General features: G+C 39.2%; 4 protein-coding genes across 5 annotated transcripts; 2 read left to right on the top strand and 2 right to left on the bottom strand.

The window, feature by feature from the left end:
- Positions 1 to 379: 379 nt before the first annotated feature.
- On the bottom strand, positions 380 to 5,734 carry rnf170 (ring finger protein 170). The gene is made up of 7 exons (XM_026174053.1): positions 5,502 to 5,734; positions 4,672 to 4,835; positions 4,302 to 4,377; positions 3,622 to 3,736; positions 3,302 to 3,375; positions 1,698 to 1,829; positions 380 to 1,292 (listed from the first exon to the last, which is right to left on the bottom strand). Exons 2-7 carry the CDS (start codon positions 4,809 to 4,811, stop codon positions 1,023 to 1,025), a joined length of 807 nt encoding a protein of 268 aa, XP_026029838.1. The 5' UTR covers positions 4,812 to 4,835; positions 5,502 to 5,734; the 3' UTR covers positions 380 to 1,022.
- A 362-nt stretch (positions 5,735 to 6,096) lies between these two features.
- On the top strand, positions 6,097 to 9,401 carry gpn3 (GPN-loop GTPase 3). Its single transcript, XM_026174055.1, has 8 exons — positions 6,097 to 6,320; positions 6,458 to 6,566; positions 6,747 to 6,914; positions 8,087 to 8,211; positions 8,333 to 8,448; positions 8,642 to 8,738; positions 8,847 to 8,975; positions 9,181 to 9,401. Exons 1-8 carry the CDS (start codon positions 6,273 to 6,275, stop codon positions 9,244 to 9,246), a joined length of 858 nt encoding a protein of 285 aa, XP_026029840.1. The 5' UTR covers positions 6,097 to 6,272; the 3' UTR covers positions 9,247 to 9,401.
- A 191-nt stretch (positions 9,402 to 9,592) lies between these two features.
- On the top strand, positions 9,593 to 12,858 carry arpc3 (actin related protein 2/3 complex, subunit 3). The gene is made up of 7 exons (XM_026174056.1): positions 9,593 to 9,723; positions 10,100 to 10,199; positions 10,771 to 10,847; positions 11,270 to 11,338; positions 11,473 to 11,599; positions 12,132 to 12,226; positions 12,624 to 12,858. Exons 1-7 carry the CDS (start codon positions 9,718 to 9,720, stop codon positions 12,684 to 12,686), a joined length of 537 nt encoding a protein of 178 aa, XP_026029841.1. The 5' UTR covers positions 9,593 to 9,717; the 3' UTR covers positions 12,687 to 12,858.
- Positions 12,859 to 12,934: 76 nt separating this feature from the next.
- On the bottom strand, positions 12,935 to 17,447 carry LOC113025856 (ubiquitin-conjugating enzyme E2 G1-like). 2 transcript variants are annotated; one of them, XM_026174057.1, is made up of 6 exons: positions 17,181 to 17,447; positions 16,699 to 16,801; positions 16,505 to 16,602; positions 14,452 to 14,630; positions 14,165 to 14,271; positions 12,935 to 13,914 (listed from the first exon to the last, which is right to left on the bottom strand). In XM_026174057.1, the coding sequence occupies exons 1-5, from the start codon at positions 17,221 to 17,223 to the stop codon at positions 14,176 to 14,178; spliced, it is 519 nt and encodes a 172-aa protein (XP_026029842.1). In that variant the 5' UTR covers positions 17,224 to 17,447; the 3' UTR covers positions 12,935 to 13,914; positions 14,165 to 14,175. The 2 variants fall into 2 exon arrangements, with proteins under 2 accessions (XP_026029842.1, XP_026029843.1); XM_026174058.1 differs by having other exon boundaries at positions 14,165 to 14,275; positions 17,181 to 17,435.
- Between the last annotated feature and the right edge of the window lie 709 nt (positions 17,448 to 18,156).

Raw genomic sequence — 18,156 nt, forward strand, 5'->3', positions numbered from 1 at the left:
TATTTACTGTGCACCAGTCAGAAGTTCAAGCTGGATTTACACTTGAACAGTTTGGTAATCCCCCATTTATTTATATCCTCAGTAAAACACATTTTGTATAGAACATTAATTTAATTTGAACATAAATAAGACTTTAATACATTTCAAAATCTGACAGATTGAGAGACTCTGACGTTCTGAAAAGCTCTGTAGTGCGTGAAGCTGAACTGACACTGACAAACTGATTAAGATCCTGAAATGTGAAGAAGAAAAAAAAAAGAAAAAGTCATCTCTAACTGAGAAATCATCATCAGACTGGTTGGTGTTGTTCACTATATTTTCACGTGGGTAAGCCCAGGAAAGTTCGAAGCATGTTAGAATGGATGAATAAATCTAGACGTTTCCAGGTGAAAAACTTTAGTGATTTTGACACAAACATTGGTTTCAAGTCATGGTTATGCAGGTTACAGATCACTGAAATATGGGCGTAACTATAAATGAATAAAGCAGGTTCTAATAACCCCATTAACAGGGTTCTTGTAACACACCTTTGCTTGTCAACTGACAACCCAAATGTAGACTGTTGACTTTAAATCCATTTAATAAAGACATTACAGTTTTACACGATTGTCTCCATAATGATGACATACACATTAACCAAATGCCCGTTCATGGCACTGTTGACTATTTAGTTAAGGTTGGAAACTGACAGGCAAGAAAGACTTTCCTGACTGACCTCAGTGCCTGACTCCAAGTAGATTTTTACATTGCATCCTTATATTCTGCTTCTGTTGGTACTGACTCATATGACCTTAGAATCTTGAATGGTAAATTCTATATACAGAGTCAATATTGAGAGTACTTTTTTTTGCTAACCCATCTCCTGTGATAAAATAACATCCAAGGCTTCAGAGAGAGAGAGAGAGAGAGAGAGAGCGAGAGCAAAATCTGTATTATCGACTAACTGCTCTTTGAACATTTATTCCGTTTTTTTGCACGTCCTCAGATGTTGACTTCACTCTTCCCGAGGCTTTTGAGAAGGCCTAGCCGTTCAGTCTCTGAGTAACCACCTCTCTGTACATGATAGAGATGTACACAAAGAGAAGTAGGATTACAAAGAAATCGTCCATGAATCCCAGAAGACCAAAGAGCGCTTCGGGAAGGATGTCGAGCGGAGAGGCCAGGTAGGTGATTGCCCCAATGAGGCAGAGAAGAATTCGAATCCTGAACATCCAGAAGAGGCCACCCACAGTAAACATCTCTCTAAAGGCGTGACGAAGCAGAGTGGGCACATCCCGCAGCCTGTCCATAAACTGAGGTAAACCACAGAAACAAAGTTGTCAATAATAACTCACGTTTATCTCATTTAAGGTAGTATCATATCGGCCATTTCATGGATGGCTGCAAATTTTAAACCCCTCTCTTTCGCATGTCTCCCATGATAGACTTGCAGAGAGAGCAAACATCCACTTCTTTAACAACTTTCCTAACTTTTGTATCAAGAATATAACTGTTGTTGGGTTTCAGACTATGACTCACAGAGACAAAGAAGGAGTTATACAATGGAGAAGTCCGCAGCTCCCAAGACCAAAGGAGACAGATCAGGTCATAATCAGATGAGCACCCCCCCTTAAAATATAACCATATTCTGGGTTGTACAGAATGAATATTCGAACTTAAAGCCCCAATCTAAATAAATATCACTGTGAAATACTCACAGATCTCGGCTGGCCGGAAAACCTGCGGTTGTAATCATTGATATCTCTTAATATTAGCTGAGGTTCAGCTTCCCCATCCTGTACCCTCTGAGGACCAGCGTGCTCATGAAATAGTGGAAAGAGCAATGTTACCTGGAATTAAAAGAAAAAAAAAATTAAAGATATTTTTAAGAAGGATACCAATACTGATATTGATGATAATCACATACATCGGTTGACATATATACACTTTTTTTTTTGGGGGGGGGGGGGGGGGGGGGGGGCTTTGTTGCCAGTACAACAGCAAAACTGCTGAGAGAGATTGGGATCAGAGGACAGGCACAACGGCAGGCTATAAGAGAATTAGCTAACACTGCTGAGAGGACCAGTCACAGGCTATGGCTACAAAGGGCTGACATCACTTGGGCAGCTAAGGCAGTCAGCTAACTGCGATACACATGCCAAGGATTGATCACCACGACCAATCTTTGGCATGAGGCAGGCCCACCACGGGCCTGCCTCAACAGGGGGCGTCGAAAGAGTAAAACATAACATTAAAAGTTTTTCTGGTTGACTGCTACAGCTGTCTCAGGGCCTCCTGGGGACTGTGCAGTTAACTTCATGGTAGTACTAACTAAAAAGAAGAATGAAAAACGTTCCACTCTTCTCCCCTCTGCTCTTCTTCCCTTTTCTGGTAGGCAGTGGGGAGGTAGAGCGCACAGCCAGATCCGGCGGGGAGGTGTGGGAAGCCAGATCGGGCGCCTCCTTCCAGCTCTCCTCTCTGCTCTCTCCTATCTTATCTCATCTTACTTGTCTTACTCCTCTCTGTCACCTTTTCTGTCCCTTTGAAGAAATGAGGCTCCATAAATGCTAAAGAGGTAAGTATTTCTCAGTTGTAGTGAATAGATAGAAAATAAACTGTAGAAAATTAAACAGGAGAAAGAAGGAGAGAAAAACAATTTTAACATAAATCATTGACACACTCCAGGGCCTGATCAACCCTGGCAGGGCCTCCTTGGATGAGGAGTCTAGTGATAATGGCCGAAACACCCGATGAATCCAAGGTCCACTACGGACGATGTGTCGCAAATTTAACAATTTAGATCAGATCTCTAATCCCTAAACCTAAGCAGGGGAAATGGCAGGCTAGCTTGGGTAAAAGAAGGCACACGACGATGTGTGCTGCTGGTAAAGTTTCTGTGCTGCTTTCTTCATAACAGCCATCCTTCAAGATTTTCTCCATTAAAAGCAATGCATTGTCTGGGATTGTAACATCTAGTCCTTTACTGAAACATTAGAGGCATAGATAACAGTTTTCCCCAAAATTTGCCATGTGTTTTTCTTTTTTCTTTTTATGTACTCATTTATAGTTATATCGGCCAGTTGATATTATAAATCAACTGGGTGGTAATATATATATATGTAGAGCAGTGACAGGTCACACAGCACCGCTCTGACTGACACATCACTTATTCCATTTAACACTCATTTCCAACAACTGTGGCAGTAGCTAAACGCCTAAAAAGAATTAAGGTATTTTTGTGCATTCAAAGATATGAATACAGAACAGCTGGCAACTTATGAATATCCCTAGTGTGCATTTTAACAAGTACTGAAAGACTCACCATTTGTCTGCAGATGGGGCAGTTAATAGCTCCCAGCCAGGTGCCGTACCTCCAGTAGGCTATGATGCAGGAGCCTGTGTAAGAATACAGGATATGGCACATGAGTAAAACTAAAGCACAAAAAAAAAAAGAAAAAAGAATTTTTTTTTTTAACTTCAAATGATGTTTTCCTTGATGTGCATATTTTCAAATAATGTCAACATTTGTAGAAATTTTGTACTTTTTGTACTACTTTTTTAGTAATGAAATAAGCGATTAAAAGAATGAAATCATATTGTTTTGTTTAGTGCACATTACTGAAATCTGTACAATAATCTCACCACAGAAAAGGTGTCCACAATTGGTTTCCACAGGCAGAACAGCCTGCTGTAAACATACAGGACACGACATGTCTGTGTAATACTGCTGCCTGGCTTCAGCCTGGGGATTTTCATCCTGCAAAATGAAATCAAAAGCATACAAATTAAAACGTTTAGCACATTTGTTATAACAGAGCGCACAATTTTGAGAGTCATTCCCTCCAAATTAAAAATTAAAACGTTAAAACGTTTAGCACATTTGTTATAACAGAGCGCACAATTTTGAGAGTCATTCCCTCCAAATGAACAATAAAAATTATAAACCATTTACTAGCTGTAAAAGAATATTAATATTTATCTATAATCAGCCCTTTTGCAACTTCCTGTTGTGACTTGACAATTTAAACCTTTTCAGTTCCTTCTTCTGGACTTTTGCCAGTTCTAGAGCCAAAACTAATTGCTTCTTTTAAATTTCAGAGATATAAATATAAATTTTAGAGGTTGCTTTCTTAAAATAACATAGAAATTAAACACCAACAAAATAATAGTTTTAGTAAAGGATGACATCCTCCAAATTAAAATATAATCCTCAAAACTCTGCTTTTCTGAGTTTGAAATGTTCAGGCGATGTTTCAAACCACTCAAAGGATTCCAAGTAATACGTAGGGCTAAAAAGGCTAGAGCTGCGCTTGCGTCTTTACCTGCTCGGTCTGGAGCTGTTGTCGGACGGCTCTAACATGCTCCTGATTCTCAGGATGAATATTTTGCTGCTCTTGTCTGCAAATGTCAAAGGATGATTTGGCAATCAGATGTTTGTCAGCGTAAACTATGAAACAGAGCATGACAATGCAAATCCAAGACAGTGAGCTAAGTTTTAATACACTAACTGCCTGTGAACACAGTAATGAAACGGTAACACTGATGAACTTCATCATCAGTGTTACGAGTAGCCCTAAAGTGCAATATTCTACATGATTACAACCCTCAGATATATGCATATATTATCGGTCCTGAACACCTGTCATCCAAAGAAAAAGAAAACTTTCCTTTTATTAAACAACAATTGCTTACCTGCAGAGGAGAGTGAGGAGGCCTGCAAGGAAGGCGACACTGAGCACCACCACAAATAAGACCTGGTTGCTGACACCTTCAATGAGAGTGTCCTCATCTTGGATCAAGTAGTCCAAGTCCCCATGCTGACCGTCCTCCATCACCCACACTCATAGCCTACAACTCTGGAAAACAGAGGGGGAGAAGAAAAAAAAAGATCACTAATTACAATTTTAAATGTTAGTAAAAGCTATATAATTTAACGGACTATGAGGTTCCACTAATGTATTCCCAAGTCTGTGAATGCCACAAATCTGTGGGTTTACGGAATTAAGCTGCGAACTTAAAGGCTTGTTTTTAAGTGACCTGTTAGCAATAGCAGCGATCAGTCCATTCTTACCAAAACGTTACAAAAATAGGGTAGCGACACTTTATGTCTAGTCTACTAGCCTACTTGTCCCTGCATGTAGCATTCTTCCGTTCACTGTGTTGCTATTATCAGCTAGCAACGCCCGCTTGCCAAGTTTAGCGCTGGCGTAGATTAGCTTTTAACACATTAATGAGCACCGCTACTGTTGGTAATGACAGTGCGTGGCTTTTGGAAGTTCCTCCACCATAGACAATATTGAGCCCTGTAGTTATTTATGTACCAGTGAAAGAAGGACAGCTTCTCTCTTTAAGTCTGAGCTCTTACGGGACATTTAACGACTCTTTGACGACAGGCTTAGCAGGGCCGCCTTAAGTTATAGCAAAAGAGTGTGGCACAGAGCATAATGAAGCTAATACTGTTTACGTAACGTGCAAAGTAATTTGAAACGTTTTGCAAGACGGACTATGATGAAAGAGCTCACCTGATAATAAGAAGTCCACCTCCAGTCGGTAAGCTCTTTCCAAAAGCTTCACCTATCCGCTCCATCCACTCTATCGAGACATTTCCCTCCCCAATTATGACAGCTTTTAGAGGCTCAGTCAAATTAGGAGACCAGGAGCAATCGCTTGCGTGTTGTTGCTCTTGCTTGGCATGCCGATGGTAATGTTTCGGTTTGCAACGACTTCCTTTCCTTCTTATTCTCTTAGAGGTATGCAGGTTAGAAGCTACGACGACAGAATGCTGCCCCCTAGTGTTTAGTAATGACGTTATCTTTGTACTTTATCCTTTATCCCATTATTTTTTTGTTTTATTTTACATAAATTAAACATATTATACAAAGAGAGAGTAATTTCTGAAATTATTTAACTGCTCAGAAAAATAGTTTTAGCTTTTTAATGTATGTATTCTCCTACGTTTATTTAACTTCATTATTTATGAGAGACTTGTATTCTGTCTCTACTGACGGAAATGTCTTACCTTAAATAGAAAGACGTCTTCATATAGTGTATAACTTAACAATTAAATTTCTTAGTAATGATCCAAGCTTGTTAACCACGCTTTGACCAATAGGTGGCAGAAGTGCTAATACAATGTAGATGTTTCTTACAAGAAGACGAAGAAGAAAAAGAAGGAGAAGAAGAAGCACAAGCACCACCACCGCTAGTGCATCAATATTACGAACAGTTCTACGAAGCTACTTTTGGCGACAAAAAGGACCCAGTTTTACACAGCTCTCTTTAACTGAGGCACAATGCCTCGTTATGCACAGCTAGTGATGGGTCCCGCGGGTAGCGGTAAGGTAAGTTATCACTCATTCAGTTAAACTTGTTGAAATACCTTGTTGTGCTATTCGGCTAATGCTAAGGCATGAGGTTGTCTTGTGTTCAACACAGACTGCATCTGCTTTTTGTTTACTGGAGTTCATTTTCATTTCAGAGTACCTACTGCTCCACCATGGTCCAGCATTCAGAGACCTTAAACCGTTCGGTTCAGGTGGTCAATTTGGACCCAGCAGCTGAGCACTTTGATTACCCTGTCATGGCAGGTAAATGCAGCATAGTTTTAGTTTATATGACATAGTAGTGTCCATAGAAAAGAGGAAGATACGATTAACCCTGATAAATGGCTTTTAATTAGGCTCTAACATTAATTCTTGCTTTAGTATTTAGCATATAGGAGTTATTTTACACAACCCACATGGTAACTTTATTATGTTTGCTCTCAGACATTCGTGAGCTTATTCAGGTGGATGACGTGATGGAGGACGAGTCTTTAAGATTTGGCCCAAACGGAGGTCTGGTTTTCTGCATGGAGTACTTCGCAAACAACTTTGATTGGCTGGAGGAAAGCCTGGGCCACGTGGAAGATGACTACATATTGTTTGACTGTCCAGGTAAATGTTTCAAAGAGGGTATGTTGAAGCCAGACTTCCATTAGCTTCAGCACAGTGCAGTTGTTTGTGCTGGAGTGTGGATGGGATTCAACATATCCTGGGCACTGTTATTTGTTAATTTTGTTAAAATCACCAAAATAGATTTACACTCATGACCACTTACCCTCAAAATTACCTTAATTCCTTATGGCATACATTCAACATGGTGAATTCCTTATAGACTTTGGACCATACTGACACGATAGCATCACAAAATTGCTGCAGATTTGTCAGTTTGTTTGAGATGCCAAAACGTTGATTTTGGCCATCTGAGACTGAAGAAGGCACTTGGATGAGTGATATAATGTTTCTCCCACTGAAAGTGCTATGGTTTTGATGGACAGGATCAATGTTTTGGGATTTCATTACCTGGATGATTGAGCATGCAGCGAGACATAGTTTGAGATGATTTTGAGCTTTGTAGTATGACAAATTATCCTACTAGAAGCAACAGTCAGAAGATGGGTTTACTGTGATCATAAGGTAGTCAGCAGCAATACTCAGGTAGGCTGTGGGGTTTAAATTATGTTTTCTTGAACCTTTGCAAATTATAGCCTCAGTTTCCTGGTCATAGTTGACAGTAGTGGCACCTGGTGTGGTGTTCTGCTGCTGTAGCCTATCCGATTCAAGGTTCAACATGTTGTGCATTCAGAGATGTTCTTCTGTAAACCTAGGTTGTAATGAATATGAGTTTACTCTTGCCTTCATATTAGCTTTAAACAGTCTGGTCTTTCTCCTCATACATGAACAAGAATTCTCACCCAGAGAAGTGGCGCTCTTTTTTTTTTTTTTTCTGGACTGTTGTCTGTAAACCCTACGGATGGTTGTTGATGGCTGTTTGGGGAAAATCCCAGCAGATCAGTTTCAGAAATACTCAGACCAGCCCGTCTGGCATCAATAACCATACCATATTTCCCTTTTCTGATGCTTGCTTTAAACTTCAGCATATTGAACGTGTCTGTATGCTTAAATGTAGTTGAGCTGCTGCCATTAGAGAGTAACAAACCTATTGAATTGGCAGATGAGTGTATATATCATTATTTCAGTCTTGGAACAAGGTATGTTATCGTTGGAAAAGTGGTTGTCCGTGTGTGCCTCATAGAACTGGTGTGAAGCGTGGCTTCTCTTTACAGGGCAGATTGAGCTGTACACACACCTTCCTGTAATGAAGCAGCTGGTGGAGCAGCTCCAGCAGTGGGAGTTTCGGGTTTGTGGAGTTTTCCTTGTTGACTCGCAGTTCATGGTGGAGTCTTTTAAGGTAACAGTCTCACAGTGTCTTCCTCTGATTTATTTGATTTTCCTTTTTTAACTTCATTTCTGTACAAACACAAACATAATGTAATAGTGAGAGCACACCTTTTACTTGTCTCCTACTGTAGTTTATCTCTGGAGTCATGGCTGCCCTCAGTGCTATGGTGTCATTAGAGATTCCTCAGGTAAACATCATGACCAAAATGGATCTGCTTAGCCCCAAAGCAAAGAAGGAGATTGAAAAGTAAGTTTCATATGAATTGACAATGTTAAGTGCACACAAAATCTACAAAAGTAATTCCCTTTGTCGTCTGTACTAGGACTAGATTAATGTTTTCTTTTCATGTTATTCAAAACCTGAACATGTTTGAAGACACAATTCTTAGTTTTAATTTGCTTACATTTTTATGCATTGCATTTTTTTTTATTTTATAAAGATACCTGGACCCGGACATGTACTCGATGATGGAAGACGGCTCCAACACAATCAGAAGCAAAAAGTTCAAGAAGCTAACCAAAGCTATTTGTGGTCTCGTAAGTAAAGGCCTTGATTTGGTACTGCATCATGTTTATGACCAGATTGATATTTTTATTAATATATTTGTCTGTTTTTAATGAGACAGTATCTGTTTGTGTATCTAGATTGATGACTACAGTATAGTAAGATTCCTCCCTTTTGACCGCACTGATGAAGAAGGTATTAACATAGTACTGCAACACATTGACTTCTCAATACAGTACGGAGAGGACCTGGAGTTTAAGGAGCCAAAGGTGAAGAAACAGCACAACCCACCCACCCCAATTAAACACAACTGGAAAAAAATAAATATATTTATATAATAAATATACTGTGTGTGTGTGTGTGTGTGTGTGTGTGTGTGTGTGTGTGTGTGTGTGTGTGTGTGTGTGAGATGCATTATATAGCTTTTCATGATCAACCAGTTTTTTTTTTGTTCTGTACCTTGTTTTCCTACAGGAGGTTGAGGAACAGCCTGCTAACCTAAATTATGACGACATTTTTCAAGACAAAGCGAACAGCTGAGGCGGAGTACGGCCAATCCTGCAAATACAGACTTTGTGTAGCAAGACTGGCAAAGGAGTTCCAATCGGACTGTTTGTTGTAACTGGATGGATACCGAGAAATGGACACGTGAAGAAGATTGTGGATATCATAAATAATGTTTCATGTTTTTTTTTTTTTGTTTGTTTTGATGAAAATGAAGCTATTCATTTAAAAGTATATTTTAAAACAGTGGTTTGATGCATTTAAATGCTTAGCAGTTATTAAAAAATATTGCTATTATATTTTTTTGAATAAAATGCAACGCAAAATACACGTTTTGCCGCCCGTGTGATGTAAAGTGTTTATTTAGCGCCCCCGGCTGGTTGATACGCCACATGACACGTGGCCACTTCCTGTAAAGCCGAAGGGTGGGACAGCACGGAAGCAGCATCTTGCAAGTGTTGGAATATTTCTGTCGCTGAGCAGTTGGACTGATATTTATCATTCAACATGCCGGTGAGTAAAAATAAGAAGGAACACACTATTATTGACGAGCAGAGAACTTTACTGCTAGGTTTAGAGCAGAAATATTGCGCTGAAATCCCACTGAGTAGGAAAAAAGGGGCCTCCGAGTTAACGTTAGCATAGTTCGCTAATTACCTAACCATTTGGGTCGCAATTTAACGATGTTTGACATGTCAGAAAGCGCAAATTCGCGTTTGATGCTTTGTTGCAAATAGGTTTTAGCACGCTGCCTATACTACTTCTTATTATTTGGTTCTACGATAACATAACTATTAAACCAGGCTAGCATAGTAGCAATGATGCTATCTGGCAGAAATGTTCCCAAAGATATCAGGTGACAGCAACTTTTTCTTTTAATATTTTTCAGGCGTATCACTCAAACCTGATGGCCACCGAAACGAGGCTGGTGGGGAACATGGCTTTGCTCCCCGTCAAAACTCAGTTTAAAGGACCAGCCAGGGGAGACGGTAAGGCTATGCGATATATTTTACTTGTGTAATATTTATCGAGTATATTTTACTCGATAATGTCCTTCACATAACGCATATCAATTGTAGTGAAGTCTATAGTAGTGTTTTTTGATTTGGTTAAGTCATTTTTAGGCAATGGGTTGTATCTTGTTATGACCCCTACTGTATTTCCTGATACATGCATCAGATACACTTCCTTATATGGTGTAAAAAGCTCATCCTCAACTTCTAACTTCTTCATTAGAGTCTATGAGCACTTCTGTAATAAAACGGTGCATTTTGTAGTGTCTACTCCACCTAAAGGTTCATTTCAGTCTTCCATGGTGTTGTGGGTTTGACAGGTTCAGTGCTATTGAATAATAAAGTTATTATATTTTGTGATTGGGTGATTCTAGTTGCTTGTTAGCAGCTCATAAATCAAGAATGGAGCTCTGCTGGTAGCAAAAAGGCCTGCATGGCCAAAACGGGAAATGACATTTTAACAGTGACACATACATATGCACATGCACAAATACTGAATTTAGAGCCATAAATTTGTTGATTTCTTCTTTGCTTTTTTAAATTTTAGGCGTAGATTCTGATATTATTGACGAGGCTATCTACTACTTCAAGGCCAATGTTTTCTTCAAGAACTATGAAATCAAGGTAAGCAATTCATTGACATTTGCACTGTTTTGATTGCATGTGTTCCATGTTTAAGGAGACCAAAATAGTCATAAACCTTAGGGTGGTTTTGCTGTATTTGTGCCCCCACCATTGTATCAACATATAATTTTTTATTTTTTTTTAAAGTAGCTTAATAAGTTTTATTTGAATAAGGAGGCAGGTATGCACCTCACTGGTGCCCCTTTTCCTCTATGTTTTCTCTTACTCTCTGGAGCAGCTGAGCACTTGGTTTTTCCACATGCCCTGGCTTGCCTCTTCCTGTGATTGCAAACAGTGCAATCTTTTCATAGTTTGCATAGTTTAGGCTGTTCAATTCTGAGACCTAACTACTACAAATTACAGTAACCTCAATGCTTTATATAAATTTTTCAAAAATGTGTGTGTACATGTGTTTCTTTCAGAATGAGGCAGACAGGACACTGATCTATGTCACACTCTATATTTCTGAATGCCTAAAGAAACTACAGAAGGTAAATTGAAATCCCCACAAAGGGCTTAATGCAGTTTCATCACTTGTAGCAATGAGCTACTTAAATATATATATTCAAGTAGGTGACCAGAAAACATAATCAAACTATTTCCATTGGGATATGTGGCTCTACAGTGCAGCTCCAGGAGCCAGGGAGAAAAGGAGATGTACACTCTGGGCATCACAAACTTTCCCATTCCTGGAGAACCTGGCTTCCCCCTTAATGCTATGTATGTCAAACCTGCAAACAAGCAAGAGGAAGGTAAGAAGCCACAAGCTAGGATTAGTACATGTTTGTCTGCCTTAGGGTGTTTATCAGTAAATAAGTAAAAACAAACTTGACATTTCACCATATTTATACCAACTGGTTATGTTGTTTCAATTCCCTGACTCTGAATTAGACTGGTTCCTTTGTACACCTCTTATATTTCAAGGTAAAAATAGAAATGCTGACCTTTAAGCTTTAGGGGTCTGGGGCTGAAAATGTTGTTTTATACTTATGTGATTATCATTTATAAAGTACCAACTGTTACACATGAAACTAATGGAATTCCACCCTATTTAAAAACTCCTGAAAATATCGAGTTATTTTACTGAACTCCATATCCAAGTGAATCCTCTCAGATCTTTTACAGCAATCTTACTCCTAAATCTAAATGCCTGGATCTTTTTTTTTTTTTGTACAGTATATTATGTGGAAGGTCGACTACTAAAGCCATGCCTTCCTGCTGTTAAACAGTAGTTGTTGCTGTCTGTGGCTGGACTGATAATATTTGCTCTTCATCCTTCTTTAGAGACTATGAGGGCCTACCTCCAGCAGCTCCGACAGGAGACTGGCTTGAGGCTATGCGATCGTGTGTTTGACCCCCAGACAGATAAACCCAGCAAGGTAAGTCTGGCATGTCCAAAGTGATTGGCTGTTGCGGTCTGTGAACATGACAAGGGAAATGTCTCAGGGCTAATGCACCCCTTGTTCCTTAATTACTGTGTCTGATGCATCCAGTAGGATTTAAGTTGCAATACAGAAAAGAACTTGCATAGCTCATATTTGGATCAGAGGCGAACGAAAATTAACTGTTGTTCCTGTCTTGATTTCCTGCCTCCTTTATCTGATTTATACAACTTAATATCAAATCTAGGTCACCACACAGCTAACCCAGGAGGGATACAGGCTCAAATGCTAGATTTAAGCTGCTTTCTACAATCTAAATATGTGCAGGTTTCAGCAGTTAACACTGAAACGTGTCCTTTTGACTGAAAAGTTTACCAACTTTTTCTTCTTTCAGTGGTGGGTTTGCTTCGTCAAGAAGCAGTTCATGAACAAAAGCCTGTCAGCCCCTGGACAGTGAGCAACTAGGACTGCAGTTTTCTACACTTGCAAGATGGATTTTTGGGTGGGGTGGTAAAGGAGGGTCTGCTTTTGTGTTAAGATTTTATACAGTTTATGTTCAAGCATGTCTTCACTTGTTGATTATATTGAGCTGGTGCTTAATTCAATAAAGCAATTATGGAGACGCGAAACTAGTGCAGTTATTGCCGTTTAGTTTTTAACCAAATGTGCCACTAGGTGTGAAGGAAAACTTCAGTGACTTGAGGTCTGTTTAAGGATGTGTTGGTGTACAGCGGAGGGAAGAAAAGGTTTCTACAGAAAGAACAGTATCTGCACGACTTTATTCACACTTATATCAATACAACTATATTTCATTTGACATATCCATGCTATTGTAACCATAAAAAAAAAAAAAAGCTGTTACATATAAACTTCTGTAAGAGGTATTAAAATAACTGCTGACCTGTGACCTCTTCCATAGGAATGAGAGAATACATTTACTCTACATATGCAATCACAAGGATAGGAAGAAAGTCTGTTAATTTAAAAAAATAAGAATAATTAAAATCACGGTTTCTCTTTGGTTTGTATGAGACACCTTTTTTCCTTGAGTTAAAAAAAAAAAAGGCTCTTAAATGCAGTCCTTGCTGAAGTTAAGGCAGTGTTCAAGTTCACCAACAAAGGAAAGAAGAAGCACCTGAGAAAGAGGAAGATGTGTTTCTAGATTTCCATCTGATCAATGACTGCGATTAATGAAAAACTGCATATATAGTGAAATGAGTGGCTCAGTGTTGCAAATTGAAGGAAAAAAAAATAACTCGAGCAGTCGACACGCAACAGCTTCACTACAAATAAATAGATTAATATAAACAAGCTTTAGAGAAGGTGCATTTATCCTGGTGCCTTCTCCAAAATCTGATGATTTTTTTCCCCATACACAGAATTTAACATTACACTACTTTAATTATGGAAATCATCCTAAATATTATGTTAATACATTTACTTTGGGGGAAAAAAACAAAAAAACAAAATAGGAGCAGTGTACTGTCAAATTCCATAAGTATGCAAGCCACACAAAAAGGCTGCACATGTCCTGCTAGTGAAATGCTGATAAAGTGGTAATGATATAAAACTGCAGCATTGATGTTACTGCTGTTCAGCAATATTCATGAAGAAGTTTCTTCACTGGCAAAAAGTTGCAAAGATCTGCCAGCCATCTCCCTCAACGGGCAATCCACATCCAGCTCCTACCCAAGAAAAAAAAACATTTCAGTTTCTGTTCTAGTTTCATAAGGAAGTAAATCACTATGGTAGAAGGCTATGAATTCAGAGGGCTCTAAAAATCAAACAAACTAACAAAAAAAATAAATAAATAAATTTGTAATGCATGAACAATAAAGCTTCTTCTTGTCATTACTTAAAATGCAGCTAATGCCAAACTTGCTCAAAGGCAGCCTAGCAGATGTGAAGAGGTTAAATCTGGGTGATTGTACTTACAGAACTGATGATCAGACTGACGCCTTAGTCAAAAGCAGTGTCTTGGCTTTTCCGTACACAACGCGCCACCTTTTTCTTAAAAATTCCTGTAGGATCTTCTCTCCACTCTTTCTGCCGGGTATAATAGACAGTGATTGTATACAGTGTCATTTACTCCCTCCATCACTTCTTGTTTCTACATCTTGGCCACACAAGCTGCACAAATCAGAGATGCCTGTAACACGTTTACTTCATTTCTCTTAGAGCTTACACGTTGTCTGAAGCTAGCGGAGAACATGAGCACTTACAGCTGCATCCACATTGGCAGGAGAATCTACATTGGGATCTGCCAGCATGGAGATGACACTGATCATGATGGTCTCCACTGTATGGATCGGTAGCCAGCGCTCCTCAGGCTTCTCGTAGCCGTACTTGTCCTCACCAGGTTCGTGCAGAATGGAAATGCAAACTTCGCCATTTTTTGCCACTGGCATAAAAGAAAACAGGAAAATAAACAGACTGTTACAGTGCTGCAGATATAAAATAAAAGGTAAAAGCTCATTAAGGGACTTTTACCACAAGTGGTGTGGTATAGGCTTATTCCATACCACTTGTGGTAAAAGTGGCTCATGTCATACCACTTAAAAGTACACGATTGATGGATCTATTGATCCTCACCCTACTGATATAGTTAACATACACAGACTACCAACTGAAGAAGCAATCATAATAGCAAAATAATGATAATAAAAGCAAAACATGTTTCTTCTTAAAGTGTTATTGGTTATGTATTTAATGTCATTTAAAGAATTTTTTCCAGATTCACAATTTATTTATTTTATAAAATGAAAATTTGAGTAATTTAATTATAAATATAATTAGTTTTTGTCCCAAGTACAATCCACATTATTACTTAAAAAGCAGATTTACCATTCCTTCACTCTGGTATCACTCAATTTCAATCATTTCAACTAAATATTAATTGTGTTATGTATATATGATGAAACCAATCAGCCAGCTGAGAGACATAATCTGTCTAGCATGTATTGAATCAGCCCTGGGACCCAAAACATGTCACCTAGAACGGGCAAAGGAGACATCCTGGAAGAGAATAGCAGCTCTACTCTGAGGCCCTCACTCCATTTCTAAGGCTGAAAGATGACACCATTCGGAGAAAACTCATTTCCATCACTTGCACTTGTGATCTTATTCTTTCAGTCACTACTCAGAGCTTGTGACCACAGGTGAGAGTAAGGACATAGATCAGTCGGTAAACAGACAGACTCACTTTTACACTAGTCTCCTCACCACAACGAACCAGTACAGCACCCACACTGCTGCCAAGACTGCACCAATCTGCCTGTCACTTTCCCAACTCCCCTCTCTTGAGAACAAAACCCAGATATACTTGAACTCCTCGACTTGGTGCAGCAACTTGTCCCCTACCCAGAGTGGGCACTCTCTTCCAGCTGTGAACCGTGGCCTCAGACCTAGAGGTGCTGATTCTCATCTCGACTGCAAACCACTCGGGTGTAACCTGAAAGTCATTTCTCAATGTAGCCAACAAAACCATATCATCTGCAAGAAGCTGAGACAAAAGACCCGATATCCTCCGTCAATTAGCTGTGTCTAGAAATTCTCCCCATAAAACGAGTCTGTCACAAATAAAAGCCTTGGCGGAGACCAACACCCACTGAGATCGAGTCTGATTTAATGCTGGGAATGCAAACCAAACAACTAAAAACACCTAAAGCTAAATGATTACTACAAGTAGTTATAATACACAGTTTGCCTCTTGCTTTGCTCAGGGCATGCTGGCATGTCACAGAAGCAAACAGTTGCTACTTTCCCATCTGTGTTTTGGGAGCAAAGTAAACATCTTTTTTTTTTTATGTAGGTCTTCCAGTCCAGTGTTGGACAGCCACATCAGGTGTTTTCACTGTGATTTAGTGGTCATTAAAGTGTGTTCAGAAATTGCAAAATGATGATGATTAATCTTGTAAATCACACACGCTGCTCTCCGGTATATAAGCTGCATTTATAGGGTAAAGGTAGTGGTATCGGCAATGCTGGCCCTGTATTTGCTTCATATCTGATCAATACCAAAATCTGCAGTATTGCACAGCACTACTGTACATACCCGAGTGTTAAGCTAAGGCTTATATATTTTTAAAACTCATAATTCTTGTATTTTTTAATAATATAAATTACCATCTAAGCCATTGGCTGTGATTAGAAGTAATGTTTGCATAATCATAACCACAATTTAAGACAGCCCCCCCCCCAAAGAAAAATGCTAATTTTCTATCCTTTGATGTAGAATACATAAAGAGGAAGAGGTTCTGAGATGCTTGCTCTTACCATTTGGATGCCAGATTTCAGTGGCGAACTTCATCTTAGGAGGCTTCAAAGGATAGTCGCGAGGAAATGTTAAGATAGCTTTGAAGAAACCTCCTTCACTGAAAATGAGAAAGAGGATGGTGTTAACAAGACCAGCTTTAGCTTCAGATGGATATAAATCCATTAGTTAAGATCAATAAACAAGAATCACTCACTATAATGTGTCTTGAGGTCCAATAACGACCACTTCCCATTGATAGATGTTATCATCGTCCACGAGCCCGGCAGAAAAGCCGTCCACTGGGTTCTTGATCAGTTCTGCAGATTCAAAGTGATCAAACGTGTTTAAACTCACCACACTGTGTGTTTCGAATAACATCAAGTAGACATGGAGAGAGTAAGCACATGTAATGAATGGGGGTGTACTGACTTTTAAATAGTAGCTGTTGAGCAATAGCAGCTAGCCTTAGTCATATGTCCGCTAACAGCTGTGTGACACGCTATCTACGCGCGACACGTGCATTACAACTACATTTTCAAGCTTTTATATATAAAACACACAGGTCACATATGACAAACACTGCTACTACTAAACAACAACCAAACGAAACACGTCTGCTTCTCACTTGTGACTGACAATAAAACAAAGTGAAATGCTAGTGTCCACAGACTTAGCAGCAACAGTTAGCTAACTTACCTGATAATTGTTTACGCAATAACAACGAAGACTGTCCCGTCATTTTACAAATGTATGTTTTCGAGTAAGAAGTAACTAACACAAACTAAAGCTGTGGAAACGATTTAAACTACACCGTCCACGTTTCTTCTCTCTCAGACAGCGCCGTCAGTGACTTATAAAAAAAGTGGTCTGAGGAAGTAGTGAGCCATTTTTACCCTGAGTCAGATCTCTCAGGCAAATCTTCCTCCCCATGTACGTAGCATACCACAAATGTCAGGGTAAAACTAAGCTAAAACTGTGCTAAAATATTTAATTAAATCGAATAAAAATACAACTGGGTTTTAGAAAAAATGTAACGTAAATTAAATCATGTGCACATGTAATGACAGTTAAACAGCCAAATGCCGTGCATTAAAAAAAAAACCAAAAAAACAAAACAAACCTCTGTTATCTGCTAGCTTAAAAAAAACTATCATTTTACCTCAAATTAACCAGGGAAACATTAAGACTACAGATATTAAAAATCTCCCTAACAAACATATAACTGACTAAAACACTTTGTTTCTCCTTTATGCATATTAATGTATAATAATAACATAATAATAATGATAATAATAATACATTTTAATTATAGGCGCCTTAAAGATCGTCAAGGTCACCTTACATTAGTACAGCAAAATAAAAACATAAGGCCCTATAAATGGTAAATGGCCTGTAGGACCCCAAAGCGCTTCACATATCCAGTCATCCACGCACACATTCACACACTGGTGATGGCAAGCTACATTGTAGCCACAGCCACCCTGGGGCGCGCTGACGGAGGCGAGGCTGCCGGACACTGGCGCCACCGGGCCCTCTGATCACTACCAGTAGGCAACGGGTGAAGTGTCTCGCCCAAGGACACAACAACCGAGACTGTCCAAGCCGGGGCTCGAACCGGCAACCTTCAAATTACAAGGCGAACTCCCAACTCTTGAGCCACGATTGCCACGGC

The sequence above is a fragment of the Astatotilapia calliptera genome, chromosome 7 (assembly GCF_900246225.1).
Source record: "Astatotilapia calliptera chromosome 7, fAstCal1.2, whole genome shotgun sequence".
NCBI classification, from domain to species: Eukaryota; Metazoa; Chordata; class Actinopteri; order Cichliformes; family Cichlidae; genus Astatotilapia; species Astatotilapia calliptera.